Source organism: Ascidiella aspersa, chromosome 9 (assembly GCF_963924565.1).
Source record: "Ascidiella aspersa chromosome 9, kaAscAspe10.2, whole genome shotgun sequence".
NCBI lineage: Eukaryota > Metazoa > Chordata > Ascidiacea > Phlebobranchia > Ascidiidae > Ascidiella > Ascidiella aspersa.
The window spans coordinates 14,035,793-14,063,368 of NC_139455.1; the positions used below are offsets into that span (position 1 = coordinate 14,035,793).

Here is a 27,576-nt window from a genome sequence, read left to right on the forward strand (position 1 = left end):
GTAGTGAGTTCGCTTGGTTGTAAAGTGTTGAATATTTCACTTCGATTTCCTCTTTCTTGGTGGAATGCCGATTTTTTAATGTAAAAATACAATCTGCAGTCTGATAACATGCACTTGGTAATACTGAGACAAGTTGTTTAGTTTAGATTTCTTGGAGTTTAAATTAAGGAGCATAACTTTGCTATTTGGGCAGAAACTAACAAACGACCAACACGCACACGGAATCCAGCCATAAAGACCGAAATAAGAACAACTTTAACGTCGGAGTAAAACACAGTTCGGAATAAGACCAAAACACGACTAATACCTACTGGTGGTCTAAAGATTCCAACCCCTGCCACTTCCCCCCACTAAACCCAAATAGGGGCAAACGATCAGTGCCAAAACGGCAGCGCCCTACGTGAAACTAGGTGCCCAAACGTCGTCAACGAAACGGCCGATGCCAGACCAACGACCTACGATCGTCCCATACATTTGCTATACAGTTTCATTTTTTTTACTTTTACTTAGTTGAAATAAGAGAAACCGTGGAAGTCTTTCACTGTAAAAAATATATATAAATACAGTCAAAAGTCTTTCATTATCTTTCACTGAAAGATAATAACAGACCAATATGCGTTTTTCGTCTGCATATCAACGGATTAAGCATCGATTTACAGTTGTTGTTTCTGCTAGTAAATACCTTTAAATTTTCAAAATTTAATCGCTGGTATTACACATAGTAGGCCGCGTGGTAATGTTTCAGAGGACTTTCTCGGCGAACCAATGAAATAGCTTTGTCGAATCCAACGGTGCGACACAGTTTAAAACGCACGGGTACAGAAGGCGTTTTCATCATTATTAAACTTTCCAACTTCGAATAACATTTATTCAAAGGGTATTGAAAAGCATAACATTCAAAATGGCTGTTCACAACTTTGGTATCAAACGGGTAGTTTAATGGCAAAAATCAAATGGGGTTAAAAGAGTTACAACTTATATGTTTAGTTATATAATAAGTAGCTGAAAGTACAACTGCTAACAACTTCAGTGTTAATTCAATTTCAAAATATACATCAGCGATCGTAAGAGTTATTTTACAAACTGGGCAGATTTAAATAAATCATAGGTGAAACAAAATGTTTGAATTGACGAATTTAGTAAATTTAACACGGGAAAATACCTTGCAATTTTCATTTTTTTCAGCAGTGCAACTGATAAGAGTGTACGTTAATTAAAAAAGGCAACATAAACTTTTGACGTATAAGTTAAAGATCATATAATACATATTACATACTTAATACTTGGCTAATGCATAAAAGTAATTTAAAAAAGTAAAAAATATATATAGAAAATATAGATCTGTAACATGATGTTTCCCATTTAGCAAAATAAACTTGCATAGGAGTTGCGACTGGGTGGAGAATGTTGCTTAATTTTTTTTCTTTTTGAGGCTAATAGAGATAAAACTTCATCAAAGAATGGGGCCATTACAAAAAATATGAGTTCAATATAAAATAAGAGGCACGATGTTATGTAAAGGTCACGAAAATAGGCATTTGTGTTACTAAGATTAAGGCACCTGTGCAACGAAATGGAAAAAATCAATTGAAGTGGATCTCACGAAAAAATAGTGAAGAAAATACATTTCTCTGTGTACCTTTGACAGTTCTGACAAGAAAGCAAATTGTTGGCCACAAATTATTTATAAACAGGGGTTATTACAGCATACAAATATTGTCGGGAATGTAAACATATAACTGAGGGCCTGGCAAAAGCAACCGATAATAAACTTGATTGACAAATATATCATATTTGGTGAAATACACAAGCAAAGGGATACAACGAGGCCCCGACCCTTTTAACGGTGCTGGCTCATAATACTGATTACGACCATAAGCGCATAAAAATTAACTTGGCAGGTTTAATATTAAAAATGAACAGGTCAAGTTGCCGTTTTATGTAGTTTGGTAAAAGACATGCAAGAAATAATCATATTGGCGTTTAATAACAAGGCAATCGGAACATAGTTTAATTTTTAGCAGAAATATTTGGCACTTTATTATAAAGCGTATTAAAGAGCTATATCGCAAAAAATGATTAAAACTATACAGTGTGGTAACCAGAAATTATTAAACAGACTTGGCAAGGACCACGAACGAATTCATTTTACATCACAAAAACAACAAAGTGACATCACAAATTGTAATTTAAAACACATTATTTATTTTCTCATGGCTGTCTCAGTTAAAGCGGTTCGAATGCGGACAATACAGTCCTATTTGTGCCCCTGAATGGCATATACAAAAAAAATAGGGTTTAGGAAGGCACCACCTTGCAAAGTCCAACGATCAAACGAAAATAAAGCAAATAAATCAACATTAAAAAAATGCGCCATGATAAAAACTGCGTTATTCACACCGCAAACCATTAACACTGTATTAAACCCAGGTATCAATAGCACCAAAATCGTCATTTGGCCGTACGATTGTGACGTAGTTAGAATCGGGTTGGCTCGCCCGGTAGTTACGTGGTGACGACGCTTGCTGGTGGCGGTGGTAAAGTGGCGACAAAGGTGCGTATTGTTGAGGTGCACGCATGTACTGAAGCCCTTGTTGTTGGTAGTTGCGCTTAGGTGATGACGCCGGAGATCGCGACCTTGCAAAAGTTGGCGATTCCGGCTGTTCCTACAGGAAGACAATAAAATATACGCTTCGTGAAAACCAAATAATTTACTCTAGTGGACTTACGTAATTGAAAAGTGAATAAAATGTGTATACCTATTATACCTTATAAAGATATTACGAGCATGTAAAAATATAGAAATGAGGATTAGGTAATTATACAAAAAAGATTTATCTAATGTGATCATGAAACGACCAAGAGTATTGTTTTAAACCAGTGTTTGCCAACTTGGGTGGTACTGCCCACTGTTGGGGTCAAAGAGTTACAAGGGGTGTTGTGAGTCTTTTATTGATTTTGGGGGCGCCGAACCCACGTTAGGGGGCGTTTATATTATATATTGTTTCAAAATTTATTGTAAAACACACTGCAAACTACAGTTTTTCTGTTTTTTCTGAAACCCAAGAGACTTATTTGTTCCTTAAAGGTGCTTTGTTGCCAAGAGCCACACATAACAAATTGGCGACGACTTATGCAAGTTGCACTGTGCATAAAAAGCTGTATATGGCTCGAGAATCTAGGTTTTCTAGGTCTGTAGCACTGTGCAATGAATTATATTCTGATTGCCCAATATTGTTGTTGCGTGATCACAGCAATATCGCTTTTCGATTCCCTACTGCAGCTCATTACTATACAAGGGTTGGATTGCGCGCAGCAGTGGCATGTTACGCATGTGGTCACAAGCAAAAAAAGATGTATGTGTAACTAATAAGAAATGTTTTCAGTGAAATGGTTGTCATGATCACACTGGTCTGCGACTACAGAGTGGGCAAGGCCCCTACAGCTATTTTTATGTTAAAACAGCTTTATAAAGCGGCAATGCAAATAAAAATGCTTAACATGATTGTTTGCATTTCAGCAATTGGTTGCAACTAATGCCAAATTGTATATTTATTTAAATAACAACAGTTAGAATAGGGCATTACAATAGTTTAATTAACTTACTCTTGTTATCATTTTTCGATTTCAAAAAGGGGCTGTTACAAGAATCTGTCGAGCCCAAGGGGCGCTAGTACAAAAAAGAGAGTGGAAAACACTGTTTGAAACGGTACTTGTAGTTTCTCTTTCTTATATGATCACAATTGTTTACAACACAGTTAGCTTAAAAAAATGGAATATAACGAACTATGTGATGTGTAAGTGTTTTAACAAACAACCGTTTTAGAAAAGGAAAATACTACATTAGCCAAATAGTTTTTTAAATGTTAGTTCCAAATTATTGTAATTTTAAAAATCATGTTCAAACACACAATAGTATAAAAGTGTGTACGTGTAAAAAACTTTGGCGCAAAACCCTCAACTGGTGTATCATACCCTGTACGTGTTCGGTTCGTCCGGTGACAGTGGCGGACTTGCATAGGGTGTCACTTGGCTGCCGACACTAGCCACACTTGGTACACCCGCCATAGCGAAATGGTAATGGCTCCAACCTTCTCTTTTCAGCGCTGAGCGAATGCCCTTGTGGTCCCACAGGGTTGCAAGAACTCGGCCGGCGGCCTTCACCAGACGATGCGGGTATCTAAAAAACAATGGTCATATGTAGGCAGGGGCACCCGCAGAAAATTTTCCAGGGAGTGGTCAATCAGGGGCGCAACCAGAAAATCAAAAAGGGGGGTCCTGAATTTTCAATCATAGGGAATTACCCTATTTTTCGTCTGACGTTATTGAATAATGACGTCATAAAACAGTGACAGTATGACGTCATACAATGGTGATTGCAAGACGTGAGAAAAAAACTAATCAGAAACAGCCAAATACGTCCAGCAAAAGCGACCACGTGCGTCATCGACAATCCTGTCAGGCGCCAGCTGCGAAATCACGGTGTGCAATCGTTAACTTCAAGCAAAAAAAACAAACCAAGACCGTGAAATATGTGTGATTAATTGTGGTAGACGCCAAACGCGCAAAATGCTTTCAATTACTAGTTTTCGATTTTTTTTGATACAGCCAAAGTTTAAAAATTTTTAATCTTGAATTTTTGCAGCGATCTATATATACAATTTATTTACTCGAACCAATTTACCCCCGTTTTCAGCGAAAACCCAGTTGCTTCACCTCGGCTATTTATTGACCTACCCTTTATTAGGAAGACATTTTTAAGTAAAACTGCGCGAAAAAAATTTACGAGCTAAATCAAACGATTTTTGTTCTCATCTCGCTTCTGTTACTATCTGCGCCAAACCCCTTATTTAGCAGTGAAGAAAATATTCCTTCTGCAGTAAGCAACGGTTAGGAGCCCATTCGCCACGACTTTCTCATCATTTATTTATTTAATAAAAATACACATAAATCGCTTTAAAAATAGAAAAAAAAAAACTAAAGTCAACTTTTTGAAATTTATCGTTCATTTGATCAAAAAAATTTAGTTTTGATATATGTTCTAAGTCATTTTAACCGTATTATATCTTTATTAGAGCAATATACGGTATAAAAAACGCGTGATTAACGCGCCTAGGTTATTTAAATCAATGTATTTCTAACAGGTCAAAATTTTGTCAAAATAAATAATTTTCATTTTTTTTTTTTGGTTTTTATTATAAACCGAATGCATGATAATACTATAGGAATGGTTTTCTAAACAAATCAAACAGCTACTCTGCGAGGAAACAACATCAACATGTTTCAAAATGAGACATTAGGCTTTGGAGATTGAAAAAAAAACATGTCATACAGTAATGTACATGGTGGTACGGTGTTTGACGTGTTTGTCTTCATGTCACCCCCTTTACACAAAACCTTTAATTAAGGAAATAAGTTGCTATGCATGCAAGAACCTGTGCCATTTTTCTGAAGAAAACTAATCGTCGTATATTGATGCGATCTAAAGCCGAAACCGTATTTTACTTTTTTTAGTATTTTTATATAGATTACCTGAACCCAGTACTCCTACTAATGGCAACCAGTTTGGGAACAGCACCGACAACATGCAGTCGATTGGCGTTATCAGTGTCGGAGGTGATTAGTTCTCTTAGTGCTCCGCATACGGCCTCAATCAATAGCGCCTTTTGTGGTGGAAAGTGTGGGAACTCAAAGGCGGCGCTATCAGTCGGCGAACCGGAAGCAGACTCGCAATCCGGAAGCAGATCCACAAAATCTTGCATGGCGTGCTTCCCTAAATAAAAAAAATAGGATGAAGGTGTAATTTAAAATTATTAACCAACAACTGAAGTTTGTTAAGTAAAGAACGAGTTGTACCTTGCTGCTTTCGATACGTTTAATCCAACGACAAAAGTCAAGACTCAAAACTGATAGTTATGAATCTCACACAGTGATAACAAATCTAAGGAAGGTGCGCCTAGGAGAATACGTTTTTTGCTGCTAGGCACTTGGCTTCGAATGGTATAGCAGTAAAATATTTATTGACTGATGCGTGACGATTGGAATGTCATGTGCAAACATGCGTACTGATCATGGAAACGACAAATTAGTTTTTATCTTTTAGTTTCTCCAGTGTGACCCATATGTGCATGTTGACGGATATATTAAATTTGTTTTAGAGTTTTATTAGGTAAATACTTAAAAACATTATATCTCCTTCTACTACGTGAGAAATAAACACATGGTTTTAGTAATTAGCTATTGGTAAGATCTTGCTACGTGTACTGTACATCAAGGCTGCGACGGGCCTCGACTACCCGAGCCCTGAGTTCGACGTAGGCATGCGCACAACTAAATTTAAAAGGGATTAGCCACAAACTGTATATGGTTAAGGTGGAATTCATATCATGGAACATTTTCCAATCACGTATCTAAACGACCTCCCCTTTGAGTGAATAGATGTATATCCGGTAAAATCTCATTTACAAACGCTGCTTTTGAAAACCAATTGTTATTAAAGAAAATGGGTAAGAAACCTAGTTTAACATCCGTAATGTTAAAATAGCAACTAGTCCGGTGGAGATCAAACGTTCTGGCTCGTGGTGAACAAAAATCAATGCGACACAACAATCACAAATTGTAACTTAAAATTGTTTTACGGCAAGACAATAATATGTAAATATTGGTAATAGGGCGATTATTTTTTGACTAGTCAAAAAAGCAAAATTTTGTCAAAATCGAATAAAAATGCCCATAAATCATTTACACAAGTAAAAACAAATATAGTTAGCTTTTTAAAATTTCATTTTTTTAAATTTATCGTTCAATTTATCAAATAATTTAGTTTTGATTTATATTCAACGACACTCCAGTGGAGCAATCGGCCTATAATGGTATATACGAGCCGGCAGAATTACCAACAAGGCCTATCTGATGTGGACAAATGTATTGAACAGTATTTGCTGTCTTTTTTGCTTGTGATTTGCAATTATCCCATTTCATAATTAGGGCTTTGTTAATTTTATGCTATTATTTTTTACGTTGTTTTTCAACTGTTTACACACGATTTTTCTAAAATAGCCAGCTATCTGTTTTCTTTGGTAATTTCGAGTAGTTTGTCTGTTTAAAACGACAAAAATATCAAATAAGTTTTGCATAAACCAAAAAAACAACTGATTTGTGTTCGACCGGTAGTCAGTTAAAACATGAAAAACTTGTAGTTGGTGACGCCAAGACACTAATGCAGTACTTCAAACAATAACAGGTTATTAAATCAATGCATTTTTAACAGGTCAAAATTTTTTCAAATAAATTTTTTTCAGGTCAAAAGTTCCTATTTTTAGGTAAAAAAAATCGCCCTAATTATTAGTTATCAAATAATGGATAGTGTGCATAAAGTCTTGCATGCCTATTTGAATGTATATAAAAAATGATTTATTTTAAATTAATAACTTTTTCCCGACACACTTGAAAATTTCTTAAGGGTTCATTAATCATAAAACAGTATATCCAACTTCCACTCAATAAGTGTTCATGGCTCATACGTTTGAAAAGGCCAAACTTAATATCAATTAGCCACAATTGTGATTAAATAAACCGAACTACATTAAACTCCAAAACCGTTTGGCGTTGGCTAAGGTAAAGCTGACATCCATAGCTAGCGAGACGTTGAGAGGGAAGTATCCGTCACGCCGACTGTTACGTCAGAGAGCGGATATATCGAGTAGCGGTGAAAAAGTTCAACAGAGAGAAAAAATGCTCGTGGTTTAGTTGTGTGTGGCAGTGTAGACGACATAAACACAGCGCTCGCGTCGGGTAAAGAGAACCGTTAAACTTCCCCAGTCTTGAAGTTCAATTGCTACCAACAACTAGAAGGTTTACTATGCGACGACTATTCGGTTTTGCTCTCGTTGTAGCAGCAGTAGTTCAAACGACGTTTCAAGGTAAGTTTCTCAATAAGTATAGCTGTACCTATAGTTTGTCAGGTTTTAAATAGGATTTTTGGGAGGTGGGTTTTATGTTTACTATGTAAATACACACAAAAAAGAAATGTGGAGTAGTACAATAGGTTAGAACTATCGTGCGCATTTTGAGTGAACCAAATGTTTTAAGTGCGGGCTGTATGTCCTTCAATATGGACCAATTTATTATTTACGCACTAAATAGTTATTGGCTTTATGGTTTATTAATCAACTCAGTTCATATATCAACTTGGAGTATTATCCTTATTCCATATAAGCTATTTATGTTTAGATTGCAATGTAAATTTTGACTAAAAAATTTTAAAATAGCCTCAAACGTTATACTCTTTTCTGCCATTAAAGCGTTTCCTGTAAATTGAAGAAATTACTATATTTCAGACATATCTTAAAGGCTTCAGTTGTACTAGTTTGTAGGCCACGGTGTCGATGTTTACCTTGTAGCCATTACAATATACCAATCAATCATTTATGACACCTATTTCGGAAAACTTGTCGACTCGCTTCACAATTGTCTAATATTTTTTTTATTTTATCTCAACACAGACCTACTTTAAAAACCACCAATCGGCCCACGTAAAATAAGAACGAAACCATTTAAAACTATTGTATTTCGCCTATAATAGCAAGATAGAATTTATTTTAGCCAGATAGAGAGAATAGATTTTTTTAACTAAACAAGCGCTTTCAAACCGGGGCGAGTGTGTCATATACAATACATGGTTGCCAGGTGCACCGCAGGCAAAAGAGAAACATTTTAAAATACAAAACATTATGTTTTTTATAATCTCCTTTCGGCTTAGCTAATTTATCCCACATCACTTTCAATTTATGCAATTATGAAGATATTTAAGAGAAATATAAATGTATACTAAACAAAATTCGCGCTCGCTTTTCTCTCAAGGGGAATCACCAAGTTGTTAAAGGTCTATAGCGCTCTTAGGTAAAAATGGTTTAAGAAATACTGATATAAACTAACCCAAACATAAAGTCATCATTCAAGTTAATATATGTGTAATTTTGTTTTCCTCAAGGTCCGCTATAAATAAAAGTTATATATACGTAATAGTCGGAAAGCAGAGTATTAATATACGAAAATAGTTTAAGACTGACATCCACTGTGATTGCAAGAGTCTGATTGACGTTGACTATATTGCGTTGGTTTTCAGCCTTTTTTTCTAAATTAGTGCATATAACGCTCTTCCAACTTTTGTCAGGTCGACCCATATAGCAAGTTTGTCATCCAGTTGGCTGGTGGAACCGACCCATGACTGAAGGTTCCTCTCATAACTTCCTTTTCTGTTTAGTCGTAAGATGCGAAACAAACACCTCGTCAGCTCACGATTACAGCTATGAAGGTGGCGTAACTTCCACTGAGGACGACTACGACGCTTATGGGAGTGCAGAAAGTAGCGTTGGACTTGGCGATCAGGAGGGAGACTACGAAATGGAATACGCCTCTGATCCTCGTGAGAAATAAAATATAGACTAATATGGCCCCGATCACACTACCTTTTCCGTTAGTTACAATTCATATGTTAAGGCGGATATGGTTTTGTGGACCGAACGCCTAATTAAATAGTTGGTTTGGGTAGAAACACACAGAGGTAAGCCTGACAAAGATACTTCCAAAACGGAAAAAGCATGTTGCAAAATGCGGGTTGAATTTTCGGTGGGCTAATAAACATGGCGTTAACCGTAACTGTTCTTATATTAGCAAACTGGGCATTAATCTTAATGAGCTGATTATTTGCGCAGCTTCACTCGCTGGAAAGGAAAACAAAAAAGTAAAAAACAGCTTGCCTGAATCGGAATGGTTTTCGTGTGACAACGACAAGCTTCGTTTAAGTAACGACAAGATTTGCGACGGCGTGCGTGATTGCTTCGATTGCTCGGATGAGAGCAACTGTTCAATGACGATGAACAACTTCTTCTACTGCTACGGAAAAGGTTCGTATGGCAGGAAGCCTACCAACGTATTGGTGTAGCTGCTATTCATTTACCGGCCTATGTACCCAACTAACACCACTGCACACGACCCCATGTATAGCTACTATTCAACGCCATAAACCCTTCAAAAACCAAGAACGCTTGCGTCGACATTTTGTACGGGATATAAAAAATGACCCTAGAATGACCCTGGGAAAGTCCATATCGATTGACCTATTCACTGATGAGTTAAAGTCACGTCTACACAAAATACCGTTATTAACAACGAGAAGTTTGTCTGTCAATTTGCTTTAAAAAGTATATTTGTAAAAGCAGATTTAGTGGCAACAACACAAATAATTTATATATGCGTTTTTTTCTATTAAACCCGGCCCTTGAATGGCACTTTGCAACGGCAAATAAGCTAAACGTAACGCCAACCAAGTTATTTAAGCACGAGAGCAATCAAATAGAGTTGCTTTGCAACAAATGACTTGTTAAGAATTTCAGCAATGTTTTTATGTTTATATTTGCGCGAAAATACTGGCTGCGCGTCAGTAATGTAAACACTCTTTATCAGCTAACGTCGTGTGGTGTAACACAGATCTGTAAAACACCAGTGCGATTTAGTTCAACAATATAAAGCGTTGCTCTGTCATTTTTGTTGATGTGGAAAACGATTACTTGATACGCTGCCAGTTTGTTAACAACAATCAATCCTCAATTATAAAAAAGTGACTTGCCATATTTTATAAATGACGACAAACTACGAAATTAAATGAAATTTAGGAAAAAGTGCGTCATAGGTAACATTTTATACGCTTTAATGAAACAAAAGTACGCTTTCACAGATTCCAGCGATGCCCACCGGAAATTTACTGCTGAAAACCCGAGGTGTATTATGAGGAACAAATTTTGCGATGGTGAGACGAACTGTTGGAACGGAGCCGACGAGGCCTACCAGGGTTACGGCTTGAAATGTCAGGTCAAGGGCCAACTGCGCTCTTGCCTGCTGCAGCCCGACATGTTATGTGATAAGCATGTTGATTGCGAAGACGCATCGGATGTATGCGACGCCAAAAACACCAGTGCGTTTCTCTCTTCGACCAACAAGAATATGTTTCAATGTCTAGGATCGCCTGCTGTTACAATATTCCAATCTCAGGTAACTTCCACCTTTCTCGGCGATAGGTATATTTTTTGGCGTATTACAGGCATTACGAATTAGTTAAACAGGCATTACGAATTAGTTAAACAAGTAAAGCGAATGCCAAATAAAACATCGGCAATGTTTTTCCATTTTTGTGTTAGCGATACAGTACAAAATAGTAACCCAGACCGTGTAAACAAATAGCAATTTTTTAGGCCGTTCCACACGTCTATTCAAACTTCTTTCTCTTAGGTTTGCGATGACGTCATCGACTGCCCAGATCTTTCCGACGAGTGCTTATGTCGTCACAATAGTCCGAGTGTAAACATGTTCTGCGCGTCGGTTTGCTGGAACCATATTTGGGCAAATAACTCTGAAGGCGCGTGTCGGGAATGCGAGCCAGGGGAATTTTTACAATCTGACATCGAGGGCAAGGATGCTGCTTGTGTTAAAGTGAGCGAGGTATGCTCGCAAGGCGTCAAAAATGAAGATATTTGCAGAAAACATCAGTATGAGGTAAGAACGGCTGCCCGCTCTATCTTTTTAACTATTTTTATGTCAGCAATACGAAACCTATGACGGTGAATTATTATGACATGTTAGAAAATGTCTACGTTGTTTCAACAGAAAAGTGTCTCAATGTTGCCATTATAAAAATCACTAGCATATACACTAAACGCTACAAAACATTACTAGCAGCGCACCTTGATTCCTCTTGTTGAAATTTCCTGGACCATAGAATCAATTAATCATACGAAAAATATTTTGCAAAATGATAAATTGACCAGAAAATATAACTTTATGTTTTAAACAAAGTACAAGTCAGGACTATTTGTAAGCACCTAATAAAAACAGACACTTTTGCTGAAAAGTACAAATAAGAATATCTGTACATAATTAATGTGTTATATTTATACTGCATTGTTTTAATCCGTAAGGTATAACGCATGGCATTGGCTTTTTGGGTCTATATGAAAAATAAAATACATCAGTGACATATGGCCTATCGAAAAAACAAAGTTAAGTTTGCGTGAGCTCTTCAGATAGGATGGTGTAAAATAAATAATGGATGACTTTGGCGATTACCCACATGGCTGGGTGGGTGAGCAAGAGAGACAAAAATAACTTGCGTGTGTCATCCAAGACTTTCAACTTACCTCCAGTCATTCACCACAGAGGAAATGTAACTCAATTACGATCAGGTGGAACTTGTCTGTAAACAATTACATCACTAAAATCGTATGCGGTCATTTCCCTATTTGATAATGTCTGTGGTAATTTTCGTTCCACAGTTTAAATTTACGCAATTTAACTGGCGTTTTGGTACGATTAGAAAACAAAACGTCAAGCTTGATAAACTTCGCATTTTTTTAATTAACTGGAAGAATTTGCAGTGACGCAGGGGTTAAAAGTTATAGCTTGGCGACAGTATGTGTGCAAGTCGTTTGGCGTCCATAACAATTCAACCCACTTCTGCTTTCAGGGAGCAGTGGTCAGCTGCATAAGTGTGGATGGCACTTTCCGCATGGTGCAAGCACGAAAGTGCGATGGAAAGCCCGAGTGTTTTTTCGGTGAGGACGAGTGCGTACCAGAATGCGGAGAAAGTGGTGGTGGGGCCTTCTGTCAACTTCTAAAGGCTGACCAAGGATACCGCTGCAAAAATCAGGTGACGACGACATACTGCTTAGTAAACATAAATCACCAGGCACGTGGGTACGGGCAATACATTACCGTACCGACACGCTATAAGAAAGGAAGGTATTTATCTTTAGATTGGGTGATTGCACACTGCACGACTGTGAATGGTGAACCGAAAGTAGAAAAAAGTTAGAACTAAAGCTTGCTCAATAATCTGGGTATAAAGTTCCTAGGAATTTCCCTGCATGACATGACGAGCTAAACTGGACTTCAATCAGAAGAAACAATAACGCCTCTTGACTCCGAAATTAAATTGGGGCATTATTCACGCCTAACGGCATACTTTAAAGTCGGCGAACAGTTAGATTGCCACACCTTTACATAACTTCTCAATAACAAGGTTGAGTTAACTGTGAATGACTTAACACAAGGTATTGGGTAATTACTCCAGCCAATGTCAGCTAAAAGATACCAAATCAAGAGTAGCAACAAAACAACGGAAACCAGGAAGTTAAACTTAGGGGATATACTCAGTGTACGCCATCTTGAGGAGCTGGTTATTACATAAAACCAAAATCATCAGCCCAGAACATGGTATGGTGAACATAGGCAGTTAACAAAAGCCTTTCTAAAAATCAGCAAACAACAAATCACAATGCTCATTTCCTAATTCAGAGCGAAAATGCCAATATTTTTACGATGATTCCGTGCAACGGTGAGCCGGAGTGCGAAGATTCAAGTGATGAAAATTTGTGCCCTAAACGATTAAATTGCCTCCTGAAAGGTGAGTTGATGTTTTAAAAGTATGTAGTTATTCGAATATAAAAGAATGTTTTATGTTTACTATATAAAAGAACATGTTGTAGATTTGATTATATGAAAATGTATACCAATAAACTAAAAAAATAAGCCATTTGTCATTTAACATTTTTTGGTTATTATAATAAGCAACATAAGTAAAACGTACGCTAGTTCCTCGCAGTAAATTGCTGTGTTTTTAGGAGTGACAACGTTGTTGATTAACTTCAGATCGGTATTTCAGGAACAATACTATAGTGTTTATTCCTGCATAATAAATTGTTGTTCAAAAAACTGTTTGAAATAGACTAATAGAAAAATTAGACCATATTTAAGTTTAATATTTTCGAGTTCAGACTTGTTGTACATTCAGCTATTGTTTGCCTTGCCGTTTTTATCCTTCTTGAATGCGATAATCCCAAGTTCGTGTTGAGCTCTTAAAAGTTGTTTTGACCAAAACATGTTATTTTCGTGCAGATCAAATACCCGGTGATCACACGCACACTTACGAAATTTCTCAGCAATGTGACGGAAAGGCCGACTGCCCAAATAAAGCTGACGAGCTGGCCGATGAGTGTGCACTGATGCGCAACCGCTCGTGTGACGAAGCAAACGATTGCTCGAGTAAATGTCCTGACCTGCTAGAGTTCTCGCACACCAAGGAACAATTTCTCCGCGGAAACTCATCAGGCGACGTTGGCGAGAACACAACTTTACAGGTAAGTCGCCAACGCACTGGCCTCATTTCACATCGCCCAAATCTACGAAAATCAAACAGTGGTCTGTTTTTGTGGTTTGTTTTATTATTTAGTATTGCTTTGTTCTTGTGCTTTATAACAGAGAATCCATGAGAAAGTTTACCTTGACAATCACCATAATATTTTTTACCAGTATTTCGTTCTGGTCCTTTCTGCGTTTGGAGTGGTTGGAAACTTCTACGGGGTCATTCTGGCTGTGTGCAACTCCTTGCGAGCTTTGCGCGTCAACGGAAGTTCTGTCACTTTCTTGCGGGAAAGTGTGGTTTTTACAACGATTGGGGTGTCCCGGATTCTGGTGTGCAGTTGTTTCGCATTTGCTCTCTTGCGCCAGCGCGAATACAACTGCATGGAGGGGCTGGTTTGGAGGGCGAGCAGTTGGTGTTCCAGGATCGGTGCAACTATTTTGGTGTCTACCACAGCACCAGTTGTGGCTCTGGTGGTTTTCGCTGCAGTAACAACTCGCAAGGTGTTCGCACGAAGTGATAGAAAGGGTCATATGTCAAAGCTGTCGAAGATCGTCACGTCAATTGCCATTCTTCTTTTGCTCTGGATGTCACTTGCTTTGATGGCTGTCATTGTGACTTCGGCGTTCCAACCACACGCGTGGATCGAGACCAAAAACCTTCCAGAAAGTTTGTTCGGGAATGTGCTGGACCAAATGAGCGCAAAAACTTTCTCAGACAGGATCAATGACAGTTTAACAGGGACAATACATCATGGAGCTTTTACTTGGTCAAGATTTAACGCGGTCGTGCAAACCAACGCACCCAGCCTTGGTTTCAGCATTATAGGAGTTTTTGGTTACTACTCGTCCAGCGATTTCTGCTTGCCTCTCTTTTTTGTACATCCAATGATGAATGACAACCCATGGAACGTGTTTTCAATTGTTGTAGTGTCGACGGTGCTCGCTTTTCTCGCTTGCGCAACAGTTTGTGTCGTGACGTTGCTTCACGCTGGACGTAATAATATCTCAGCGAGCACAGAAACAAACTCCTCGAAGAAGTCCCTTACACGGATGTGTACACTTGAGCTGCTAACGTGGCTTCCACTGATAGTCATGTTCTACGTTCAACTAGCTTGGCCGGGCACCATTTCCACCGCCACTTTCCAGATAGTGGTACTCGTGCTATTCTCGGTCAACTATGGGATTGCTTCGGTGGTTTTACACGCTTGGACGCGCCGAGCTTCGTTCGGCAAAGGAGATAAAATGTCGCTCGATAGCTGCGGAGGTGACGGCGAATCGAAACGCCTCTCACAGATTTCCGACGAATCATCTGAGCACCCGCCACCAGAACTTATTGCGCCGCTCAACAAGGTTTCAAACGTTTAAGTTGCTGCGGTATTCGTTTTTTACTCGTGTAATTATTTATCACCATTTGTGTAATCTCATTTCTACATTTTATAAATAAAATAAGCTAGTATACTGAGGTTTTAATTTGAAGGCAAAAAGTAATCTTAACTAGAAATTTAGGATTTAATTTAGAGAGTAGAAAATAAGTAGAACCCAATTAGTTAAATAGAGATCAACATTCAGTTAAATCTGAAAGCATTGTTAACTGAAAATAATAAAATGTCTTGCTGTAGAACAATAATGAAAGGTTGTATCTTAGTGGAATTCAAAAATACTGACAGCAGGTTGTTTTCTTGTCGTCCATTTCTTCGCTGACGGCTGACGCGTATTTTAAACCATTAAAATCCAAAGTTTAAAAATTCGAGTCAATTGCAAGATCAGACGTTTGTTTAAACTTTAATATATATTATATATGTATATTATATCTAAATGAAAATCAACACCGTTACAATGAAATAAATAAAAGACAAACCCATTAACAACAGAAAAAATATTAAAATACACTAAAAATTTAAAGTCGTGAATTATTATAAAATAGGTTTAAAAATAAAGCAGGGCATGTAAATCGCTGGCTTGATAACAACATAAACAAGGAAGGCGTTTTTTGTTTTTATCTTTCATCACAATTATATAAATCTTTTCTTTTCACTGTATATATTATTTCACTATTGCACGAAATGATTATGTCACTTAGAAGAAACATATATACCATGTCCAAAACAGTGTTTCTCAACCTATGGTAGCGACCCAAAATGGGGTCGTAGTTTGATTTGGTTGGGGTTGACTGCAACAGTCCACTAGGTTAGAGTTATTCAAATAGGTTTTGAGCAAGATTTCTTCAAAATGTAGGATAATTGCTCGAGCAATATAAAGAAATGGCTCATTTACTAAATTTGAATTTAGTAATTATTTTGTCCTATTTATGTTTTATTCACCTTGAGCTTCTAAAGATAATTTCGTCGCCAAAGCTGAGCTGTTATACTTACGCTAAAGATTAGCAAAGTCATGAAAAAGGTTAAAAACAGACACTTTTAAAGAAACGTCTAATGATCATCATTAGACTCTAATCCATTAATGTACTCTTTTAGTTTTACTTGTTTAATATTAAAATCAGCAACCAGTCCGTTTTCAGTAAATTTTCTTCAGGTGTAAGAAATGAATTTGCAAAATGGTTGACTTTTTCATTCATGACGCTTAGTGCATAGTATTTAAAACCAACCAGGTTGGAAATCACTAATAGAACATTTCCCAAACTGTTATAACTTTATTTCAGCTGTGATCCACTATATTTTTAAGGAAATCCAAATTATAGTGGATCACAGCTGAAATATGCAGATGAAATCGGCATTTTCAAATTTAGGCTGTGAGTTTGGTCGTGTTTATCAATTGATAGAAACTGTTCCCAAGTTATCTAGTTTTAGTAAATATTGCCCAGATTTTTACGAATACTAAAATTGTACATCGCAATTTGGGAAAATCGTAGTTAGAGGTTGTCCATTTTTTATGCCCTTTTAAATGAATGGTAGATTACTAACGTTACTACATAACAAAATGTCCTTAATGAACTTACCAATTAGCTGTTTGTTTCGCACGTCTAGCGCCATGTTGCGTAAAGCTGAGCACATGACAGTTACAATCCTTTCGTGGTCCATATGAAGAAACTCAACCAACATGGGAAGACCCTTCTCTTTTCGAACAGCAGACCTTCACATGACAATTTTTTATTTTTTTGAGTGTTGGAAACGCATTTTATAGCCGATATTGTGCCAACCGTGCAAAAATTAAACAGCGATTCAAATGTTTGTTTTAATATCAAGGTATAAATGCAGAAATGTAACCATACAGCGAGTCTGTTGGAAACCAAGCACTTTACCTTATATTTGCGGACCAGACCCACTGTCCTGCCGAGAGATTCTGCATGGCCCCCGACGCTGCCTCTAAGGTTCCATAGTTACACGTCTCAGCCAGAATTGCCAAGTAACGCCGTACTACTTCCGGTTTCCAAAGCAACTCGACGCCCTGAGCACTTTCGCCCGAACTCGACGACAGATTAAGTTTCTGCGCAGGAAAACGTTGATGTTATGTTAAATATACATTCTGCATTCAATACAGACATTTTGCAACGAGGGATGTTCAAACTTCAAAGTACATTGTTGTGTGCCAGTTTTACTCTACTACAAACGTGATCTGTTATGTAGGCCAAAATTGTGCTGCGAAAAACAAAACAAAATGGCAACTGTCAGTAATGCCAAAAGAATATTTGACAAGAACGCTGTGTGTAACCTCGCTAACTATTGGCCTTAGTTGACAATTAAACCTGCGCTATATGTTTAATTAGTCGCAACCATCCGCAGTAAAACAGAGAAATTATTTCGGTTATAAATATTATCTGATGTAGACGGCAGAGTTGTCGGCGTGCACGAGAGTTATGCATAGCAACCACAAACAAGTCTACAGAGCGCACTTTTTGCTCGCACCAGCAAATCATTACATTTGCACTGAACCCTAAAACGTTAATGCGGCAAAATAGGTTATTCGTCCTAGCAATACGTACCGGAGTTTGCGATCAAGTACGTTTGGGATACGAAGCATTTGGTATGTATGTAAACACTGTACGTTCAATGAACACTTTTACACAAAGCAACGTTTGATATTGCTTACTTTGCCAGCAGGCAAAGACGAACTAGATTTAGAACATTGTTTGTTTGGGAAGCTTTGATCTATACAGAAGTAACAACCTCTGTTGTTTTCAACTTCTTTCGTTCGGACTTCCTTCGATGTCTTCTCCAGCACTCCTCATCTCTCGTGCTATCAAGTTTGCTCGCCTCAGAATCCCTGCTGATCGGGACGTGAGCTCCCTCAACCTCCAGGGCGAGTCGGTAGGAGAGGTTACGCAGGATGCACATACAGTTCTCCACACCCTGAGGCAACATGGTGTATGTTATTTGGCGTGAATAAACATCTGGTAGAAAGTTGCAAAAAAGTACTGCAACCAATGTATATTTGTTTTATATGGTTGATACTTTCACGTAGATTCAGTGGTTCTCAACCGCCGGTCCGCGGACCGGTGCCGGTTAGCGTCAAATTTCCTGCCGGTCCGCCAAATATATTACAATTTTATATCTCAATTGCAAAATGCAAGATGTTGAAGGCTGGTTATCATCAAATTTAGAAATTCGCCAGATTCTAGGCTACAACTCGTTGAAGTCTTAAATTTGAAGACCAGTTGTATGTAAAAAACTTCAATAGAACCACCTATAACACGCATGATATTAATAATACAGCAGCAAATTGCTTATTAAGTTTAGGTTTGCATTATTTGTTTTTAAGTTGCATACTTTTGTTGTTGGTTTCATTTTTGATTTTTTAAGGTCCACCGGTCCCCAAAATATGTTTTGAAATTTTACCAGTCGGTAAGATAAAACAATTTTTTGAGACGTCTATAGTAGATAAAGGTATTTGATAGAGTTTATTAACGTGTGATATTAACCTTGCTGTCGACGTCACTTTTTCCAATCACGTTTTCTATGACGAGAAGTAAAGCTTCAATAAGTCCATCGCAATCTCGCATTTTACGTCGGACTTCAACACCAGCGGAACTTATATTCCTTAAAACAGTTTTATAAATGCAAAACAATAAAATAGTACTTTTAGATAAATGAAAATATAACATAACCGTGCAGTGAACGAGATTATATTCAAGGTTTGAGCCATGCACCACAAAACGGGTAAAATGTTAAAATTTCAACACACGCAGTAATGTCCAGATGTGACAAATTTCTATGGTACCATCAAAGGCGGATGTTACCACTTTGAGCTTGGTAATAGCAGGTTGCAAGGCGGTAGTTCGCCTTACGCCTTCGGACTTTGCGTTCTGCTTTTGCCAATTTAAATGTCGAAGTATTGAACTAAAGGTGAAACGATTTGCAACGACTAAGTAAATTTACATGTCACTATACGTTTCCAGTTTATGTAATATCAGGTTTTGTTAGTAACGCCACACTCAAAAGTCGTTTAATTAGTTAGATGTATGCACGATCAAATACATATTACGTTGTATGTACACAACTTTACAAAGCTGCGTTACAAAGTAAGGAACGAAACAATTTTGCCGCGAATAAGTAGAATGACAAGATAGCATTGGAAAACAGACCTACGTAAAATAGGTGGTTTTGTTGCCCGAATACCTTTCAACCTTTTTATATAAAGCAAACACTTGGTCTTTGTAAAAAATGATACGTTGATAAAGAGTGACTGGCAAGACCTAGGTTTGACAAAATTTGTAAGCACGAGTACTAAAATATATATTTGTTATACGCGAAAAACGTTATTTAAAAAGTAAAAAAATACAGTACATATAATAAAACAAACCTAAGGCATCCTGTAGCGTTGACAAATAGAGCCGACCAGTTCGGATCAATGGTAAAATCACTTGCAGCTGTAAGATCAGTATAAGAATCGGGTGCCTCCTCAGAACAGTATTTCGCCATCTTGTATGGTTCAATCAAACTTACATAGTGTATGACGACCTTAAAGGCAAGAGCTGAAAGTGCGCTGTCACATATGATTGTCTTTATCTGGTCGCAGGATGACATGTTCCAAAGCACCCCTTGTGAAGAAAATGTGTTGCAATTTTAACTTAAATCTATAAGATTTGTAGGTGGAAATTATAAACTCTGTTTCATTAGTTGCTATTACTAACTTTTTATAGTAGCAGCATCATTGGCTTTGGATCAAACATTTTAATTTTTTTTATATTAATTATGTCTATCTATTGCCTATTTACCTTATAAACAAAATTTAATCAAAATTAAATGTATATGAATTTTTCAGTTCAAGATGAAATATAAAATGCTTCTTGAATTGTTTTTATTAAAAATTTATAATACCAGTAATTAGCTCTTTCATCTCCTGGTCATCTGTATTACGAAGCACATGTGCCAAGGAAGAGATTCCACCACAGCTCCTTACCACATGTTTGGCTTCATCATTACTTTTTCCATACACCATGTTCCGGAGAGCTCCACATGCATTGCGCTGAGCCTGTTGAAACAGTGTTTTTAAATAAACTGTCAAACACGAGGTAGTCCAATGAACTTGAACTTACAACTAAGTCCACCATTTAGACATGTTTATATTGCTTATTTGTCATTTTTTTCATTTTAGTTATTATACAATTTAAAAATTAAATTTAGCATTTAAAAATTAAATCAGGTAACTACATCCACAACATGATGATGAAGAAGGTTGACAAGTAGTGGAATAACTCCTTTGCTGCGAATTACAGCTTTCATGTGATCATCTCCATATGTGATGTGCTGGATATATGCTGCAGCATTTGAAACCACCTAGAAAAAACCTGTGCATTATGTTCATTTTAAATATACCAATTTTAATTATATAAATTTCTTAAATTAGTTGGAATGTACATGAGTGTTGAAAAATTGTTATTTTACAAACGTCAAACTAAAGGAAAGATTTTGAGAAAATTTTAACCTAAATATAACTTTTGACAAAATTTTGACATTTAATAAGACAAAAAAGACCAAAAAAATATAATCAATAGATAGGTCCAAATTAAAGACACGCGACTATCTGAATGAAAAACACATGACTATCTGAAGCAATATTTTTACCTTCCTTAATAAATTATGAACTAGTTTGTTAGCATTGTATCTAGTCACTTTTACAATAAATAAAAAGTGTTTTATTTAGATAAATGTAGATTTCAAGTTACCTAACATAGAAGCAATCTGAATAAATAAGTCTTACCTGATAGGATGGATGGCGTAGCATTTGGATGACTTCACTGATGCTTGGATCTCTTCCAAAAGAAAACCTTCAAAGCAAAAACAATATTGTGCTAGTTCAAGTAAACCTTGTGGCAATAAATCTCAGCAAATCCTTACTGCTGTAGACTTGCAGGTGAGTTATACAGGAATTCATGGTGCTGCAAATTTCTTGGAGAACTTGGAAGTTGTTGGTATTGGTGAGGTGTACGTCTGTGATTTCTGGGACTATCCAAACTCTCTACTGGGACAAAAGTTTGTCCACCTAAACATAAACATGCATAGCACAAATCATAATATATGGCATATGACTGTCCAATAAAACATTAACTTAAACATGTATACATAAACTAGGATGATGTTACATCAATTAACATGACAAAGCATTAAATAAATTTTCTTGTTAAAATCAGTTTTGTTTTGTGGTAATTTGATACCTAATAAACTTGCAACATACATGTGAAGACTCTTTAAATGGTTTTCAACTATAGCACAAGAACTGTGTCAAGCACAGACTGAAGAATGTTATCAAATGACACAAAAGGTAACCTGCAGTGACGTTGTTCTGCATTGCGATCTGCTGCTTGTTGTGGAAGTCATGAGCACTCATGTATGACTGAGCAGAGTAGTGGCGATCCTGGTTTGACAGATTTCCTAAATACCAAAACTTGCTGTGTAACTAAAATAATTCAAAGAGTTTTAAACACCTGCCTGCTTTGTCTGTAAGGCAACAATATGTATATCACAATGTGAGCAATTGTGGTGCAGACAAAGTTTAACCTATCCTTTAACTTTGATGAGGTTGCACAATGTGCAGACAAAGTTTACCTGCCCTTTGAATTTGGTGTCGCTGTGTAGTAATATTGCTTACATATTACAGGTTAAATTTCAACTTTAATGCATGGTGTCTGGTGTGTGCAAGTTACATTGTCATGATTTGAAAGAATCGTTAACAGTTGCCTGGTTTAATTTAAAATAACAGTCAGCAATATTCACTTGCTAATATGTGAAAGACTAGGAAACTCATCAAAAATATATTTTTTTCAATTATAAAAAAATATTTTAAGAAATCATAGTTTGACTATATGAGGTAAATGAGGTAGACCCAATAATTTAGAAAATGATTGGACTCAAATCAGAAAAATATATGCAGATAATTAAATTCTAGTAAAAAAATAATATTTTACACCGATACAATATTCTGAACTTACTCCTCCTTCTGTCGTGTAGATTGGGTGTGCTGTAGTGTTTGGGTGGTTGTTTATAAGTAACTTGATTGGTGACCGCCTGAGTAGAATCATAGGCTACAGAACTATTGTTATGAGACGGCTTCCTTGGGGGTACCGGGGGCTTTGTTTTGGCAAACCCATGCTTTGGAGGAACACGATTGTCATACTGCTGCTGTTGAGGATGGGAATGGAAACCTGCAACCTGATATTGAGAATCAGGAAAGTAAGTATAGCCTGCCTGGTGATAGGTTTGCATTGGGTAAGGCTGTTGGTTGTGAAGGTGCACCATTCCAGGTGAGTAAGGTACATGGTTGTCAGGGATATTTACATAGTAAGCAGTAGGATGAATATTGGAGTATTGAAATGCAGCTGCAGCTTGATAAACAGGAGGTGAAAAATGTGTCGGAAAAGGAGGTTGATCATGGACCAGAGTTCTTGGTGGGCTGGCATAGTAAGGGCGAGGGTGAGCCAAACTTGCAGGCTTTAGATCAACATGCGACGATTGACTTTGGCAAGAAGTCAATGTACATGGCAGGGTGGACTCAGTTTGCTCATTGTAATGACGTGATACTCCCCCAAGTGGCTCTTTGGCTGGTGATTCTAACAAAAATATCACTACATTTTAGTATTTTACATTGTAAACACATAACAAACCACAAACCAAACAGTATCTATAGTAAAATGTTCTGTACCAACTAAGTATTGGGCCAACATTATTATAACATCCACACTGAAACAATACAATTAAGACCGACACACCACAGTGTTTAATAGTGATAACGTTTTTTCAAGTGAAAAATATTAATAAAACTTTAGTGGATGTTACACCTCCTGTGTAATAATACCATAAAACATTGCTGCACATTTATTGTACACAAAACATTGTATCAAGAAGATTACCAAATAGAGCAAAAATATAATTTGAAATATCTCTTGGCACCCTTGAGCATTAAAAATGGTACCCTAGAGTGCCACGGCACCCCAGTTGAGAACCACTGCCCTAATAAAATGAAATGCACCATAATTTACTACAAATTAAGTTTTAAAACCTTTGAAGAAATACAGCTGTTAAGGCATTCTGGTTGGGACTTGGGAGCCATCATTTAAAATTAGCTATCAGGATAAAGACTATATTGCAACTTAGGTTGTATAGCTAAACACAATTTCCATATATTCTTTATAATGTGGATTCATATATATTCTCATTAACTACTTTTTACAGTGATCAGAATTAGGTTTCAAGTTGTGGACACTAAAAATGATTAAACTTACCCTTCCAATAGTATGTCTGTTCAATATAACAAATAAAAAATATATAATCTTACGCAATATTGTTGCAGATGAATTTGGATGAGAATATCGTTCTGTCTGGTCCTGCTCTGGAGCAGAGTCACGTTTGCTTTCAGTATCACTTCCTTCGTGCAATTCTTCCTCAACAGCATTTCTGAAAAAACAGCACACACACTAACTTACCAGATGAGATCGTCAGATAACACTGTTTTGGACTGATACTGATAACAATTTTTTTATGTTTTTGCCAATTAATACGATAATTTAAAACACTAGTTTCTGCCCTCTGAGGTAATTTTGTTTACCAGACTAATGAATGTATAGGACTTTTACCATGTGTGATGCACTTACTTAAATTAGGGATTTAAACAATAATTGGCGGTCAGTCTTTGGAGTTTAACAAATTGTTTCAGTTAAACAAATTGTGTCCAGTAGGTTTAATAATAACAAGCAATGTTTGTACTCACTTAAATTGTCAAGAGGGCAACTGCAAAATGCCAGACATTTCAACGCATATGTATTTTAATATACCAAAAACAAAAGTCAGAACCAGGTTTCTTGACATAAATTTTCCCGAAATGCTTTACTAAATTGCTTTAAGAAACTAACTTGAAAAAGTTACAGCAAACTTAATTCCTGGTTCAAAAGTGGCTCTGAATCAACCTTACTGGATTTAGTTATTTTCTTGGGGCTATTAGATCGTTTTTAGTGCTACTCACCAGGTTTGCTGTTTTACAAGAAAAAAAAACCTTACATCTTAGAATCTACACAAACATGCCAATTTTATTTTGCATGGTTAACTTTAGGCAGTAGTTCCTTAAATGTTTAGTATTATTTAATTTAATTCGAGTAGGAGATATAAGGTAATGGAAATTTACCATTAAAAGCGGATCTGCTCTAAGGGTTTTGCTACAATTTAAACCAAAAAAATCAGCACTGAGTTAGGACATGTTCTATTGCCTTCTTTGCAAAAGAAAAAGGTACGAAACAAAATTAAAGTAAACAGAGAGTCTAACTTGTGCCTTATTCTGTACGCAGTTGTTTTTAATTAATCACCTAGCAAGGTCCACTTGTCTAATCTAAAACTATTCAATGTCTAGTTTCCACACACAAAAACCAAACATTAAAAGAGGTTCCACATAATTTGGAAAAATACCAAGTGCTTATAAAAATAAACTGTATCCGATTGCATGCATTGATCTATGGTTCATGTTTCTTTTTGAGTAATAATACTGAAATTTAACAGACTAAAAAAATCTAAAAACAGAAATCTCCGCTTCATTTATGTAACACAAACCTCAATTTGCTTAACAATAATCCGAAGAGATTGTTACATGTCGTTGCTATGTAATATATAGTACATTTTTATCTGTTTGGCTAAGTGCATAACCTGTTCACCCAAATTTGATGATGGAACAAAACTAATAAAAATAAAAGTTATCCAGAAATATAGAAATATTAAGATAAGCTAAAATAGTTATAAAATATTGTTACACTGTTATTTTTAAAACTAAATGTACCTTGTTAGGTCGTTCACTATAATATTGTTATATGTTTTTGTGAAGTTTGGGGGAGAAAAGTATAAACTTGTATGTGTTAGATCCATTTATAAATATTTCTGTATACATAAAGTGTAAAAAAATATTAAATATTTTTTTACATTGTACACAGTTAATGTGTCCTAATAAGGAAGGGTGCTGTAATCCGAGAAGGGTGTGAGCCACTACTACACACTGAAATTTGGTCAACTCAATATATGTGATATAAATATAAGATTTGAAGGTGACTACTTACCTGATATTATTTGGTTCAATCTGGCATTGTTGTAGCTGACCAGCAACCGTAAGATGTTCCTCTTCCAATTCTCTAGTTAACCTTTCAAACTGAATTTCCTACATAAAAGCATACTTGGGTAATAATAAAAATCCATTTCATTAGGAGTGAATTATAAAACCTTACTATTGTAGTGTGTAGAACATCATAAATTATTTTTTTTTAACTGAACACTGCAAAACTTGAGATGTTGGCAAAATGTGCCATGAAATGCAGACTGGGTGACAAGTGACAATACATTTTGAACAAATATATATATATATATATATATATATATGCCATTAAAAAACAGATAAAAAGTTAGTCACAAACTTGCAATTTTGGTATTGTCATTTGTCTCACCTGTTCCTTGACAGATGCAAGAATAAATTCAGTGTCAGCCTGGCCCAAAAAGGAATGATTTGACGTTTTTCCAAAGGACATTACCTAGACGCCGGCATTATATATGTTTATATTATTAAAATGAAACCCATGGTTGAATGTAACAAATCAGTACAAACTACAAGACTAAATGTCTGAAATAGCAAAACTTGAATCATGATTCTAAAAAAATGTTAATTTATATGTACATTATATCAACTATAATGTCCATCACCTGCAAGTGCATGTTAATTTTGTTACAGTTTGTTAAATACAACATATTTAACATTATTAGTTCACTTTAAATTTCAAAGCTAGTTTGAGAAATAATTTCATTTTGAACAAAGATTGGACACCTTATTCAAATATTGAGAAAGCCAAATTATTGCAAATGGGCACTGGTCAAGAATCCTTGGCCACTTTTTTATTTTTTAGGTAGAGTAACGAAATCAAATTTTAAATTGAAATTCGAACTGCAAGAATAAATATAATAATACTTGGTTTTGACCCACCTGGACCCAAAAAATGCAAGTTGATTTAATACATATTTGAACGCTGAGCTGTGTGATAAGCCATAACTCGGTGGGCAAAAAATGATTTTTCGTCCAGGGGCTTATAGCAATGCTAACATTGTTTGGTTTGGGGTGCGGCTGTGCGGGTAAGCCTTTTTTGGGTGGGTCAAGTATTATTATTATATTTATGCTCTCATGCGTACTTCTTTCTTGCAAGTTCAACTTATTTCAATACTGTAACTTTCGTAAATGTAACAAAAGGGAAAATGCTATTAACCAGGACACCTCAGTAGTTCAAATCAACATATAATTACTAACCAGCAGTGCAAGCTTAAAAGAGCGACCGTGTCAAATAGCCTCCTGAGGCTATTTACCCGGCTAACAAAGTAAGTCAATTCAATTTAAAATCATTGAAATTATGCAAACACATAAACGTAAATCGGTACTGGTCTACATTCTAGAATTCTCTCACGACGCATATGATTATTTGGCTTAGGGTGCGGGTTAGTGTTTGGGTAGGTCAAGTATTATTATTTATTATAAATACGGTAATACTTAACCCACCCTCAACCTCACCCAAACGCTAAAATATTGTGCGTTGTTATAAATATTGTTTGAACGCTGTGGTAGGATTGTAGACCAGCACCTTTTTATGTTCTGTGCAAAGCCACTGGCAGTCTAGCTAGATAAAAAATAGACGTGTATTATTTTTCGTAATACGTCTTTCGGCGCTGACCTAGAGTTCCAACTTCCAACTCATTTGATTGTCAAAATTGGTAGACTTTGTAATTCGACTGACTAAACTTTTGGTAAGTCAAAAGTTCAAAACATCTTCTCTGGAAACATCAGAGGGGAATTATATGCAAGTTGCGACATCTGGCGGTTTCTTTCGCATAACAGTGGAGGTTGACTTTACGTTTGGCATAATCAAAGAGATTATATAATCTCTTTGGCATAATGTACGATTTCTAAATTATTTAG

General features: G+C 36.4%; 2 protein-coding genes across 3 annotated transcripts; one reads left to right on the forward strand and one right to left on the reverse strand.

The window, feature by feature from the left end:
• Positions 1-922: 922 nt before the first annotated feature.
• On the reverse strand, positions 923-26,227 carry LOC146133114 (uncharacterized). Of its 2 annotated transcripts, none has more exons than XM_083396690.1 (17): positions 26,066-26,227; positions 25,685-25,782; positions 23,926-24,044; positions 22,583-23,200; positions 21,921-22,025; positions 21,492-21,636; positions 21,355-21,421; positions 20,805-20,930; positions 20,472-20,625; positions 19,954-20,191; positions 19,073-19,190; positions 18,321-18,503; positions 17,456-17,640; positions 17,153-17,286; positions 5,533-5,773; positions 3,976-4,180; positions 923-2,666 (listed from the first exon to the last, which is right to left on the reverse strand). In XM_083396690.1, the coding sequence occupies exons 1-17, from the start codon at positions 26,144-26,146 to the stop codon at positions 2,421-2,423; spliced, it is 3,063 nt and encodes a 1,020-aa protein (XP_083252816.1). In that variant the 5' UTR covers positions 26,147-26,227; the 3' UTR covers positions 923-2,420. The 2 variants fall into 2 exon arrangements, with proteins under 2 accessions (XP_083252816.1, XP_083252818.1); XM_083396692.1 differs by having other exon boundaries at positions 18,318-18,503.
• Positions 7,778-15,649, forward strand: LOC146133115 (uncharacterized). The gene is made up of 9 exons (XM_083396687.1): positions 7,778-7,922; positions 9,266-9,427; positions 9,717-9,908; positions 10,739-11,052; positions 11,290-11,553; positions 12,521-12,703; positions 13,351-13,459; positions 13,951-14,192; positions 14,365-15,649. Exons 1-9 carry the CDS (start codon positions 7,862-7,864, stop codon positions 15,559-15,561), a joined length of 2,724 nt encoding a protein of 907 aa, XP_083252813.1. The 5' UTR covers positions 7,778-7,861; the 3' UTR covers positions 15,562-15,649.
• Positions 26,228-27,576: the final 1,349 nt, after the last annotated feature.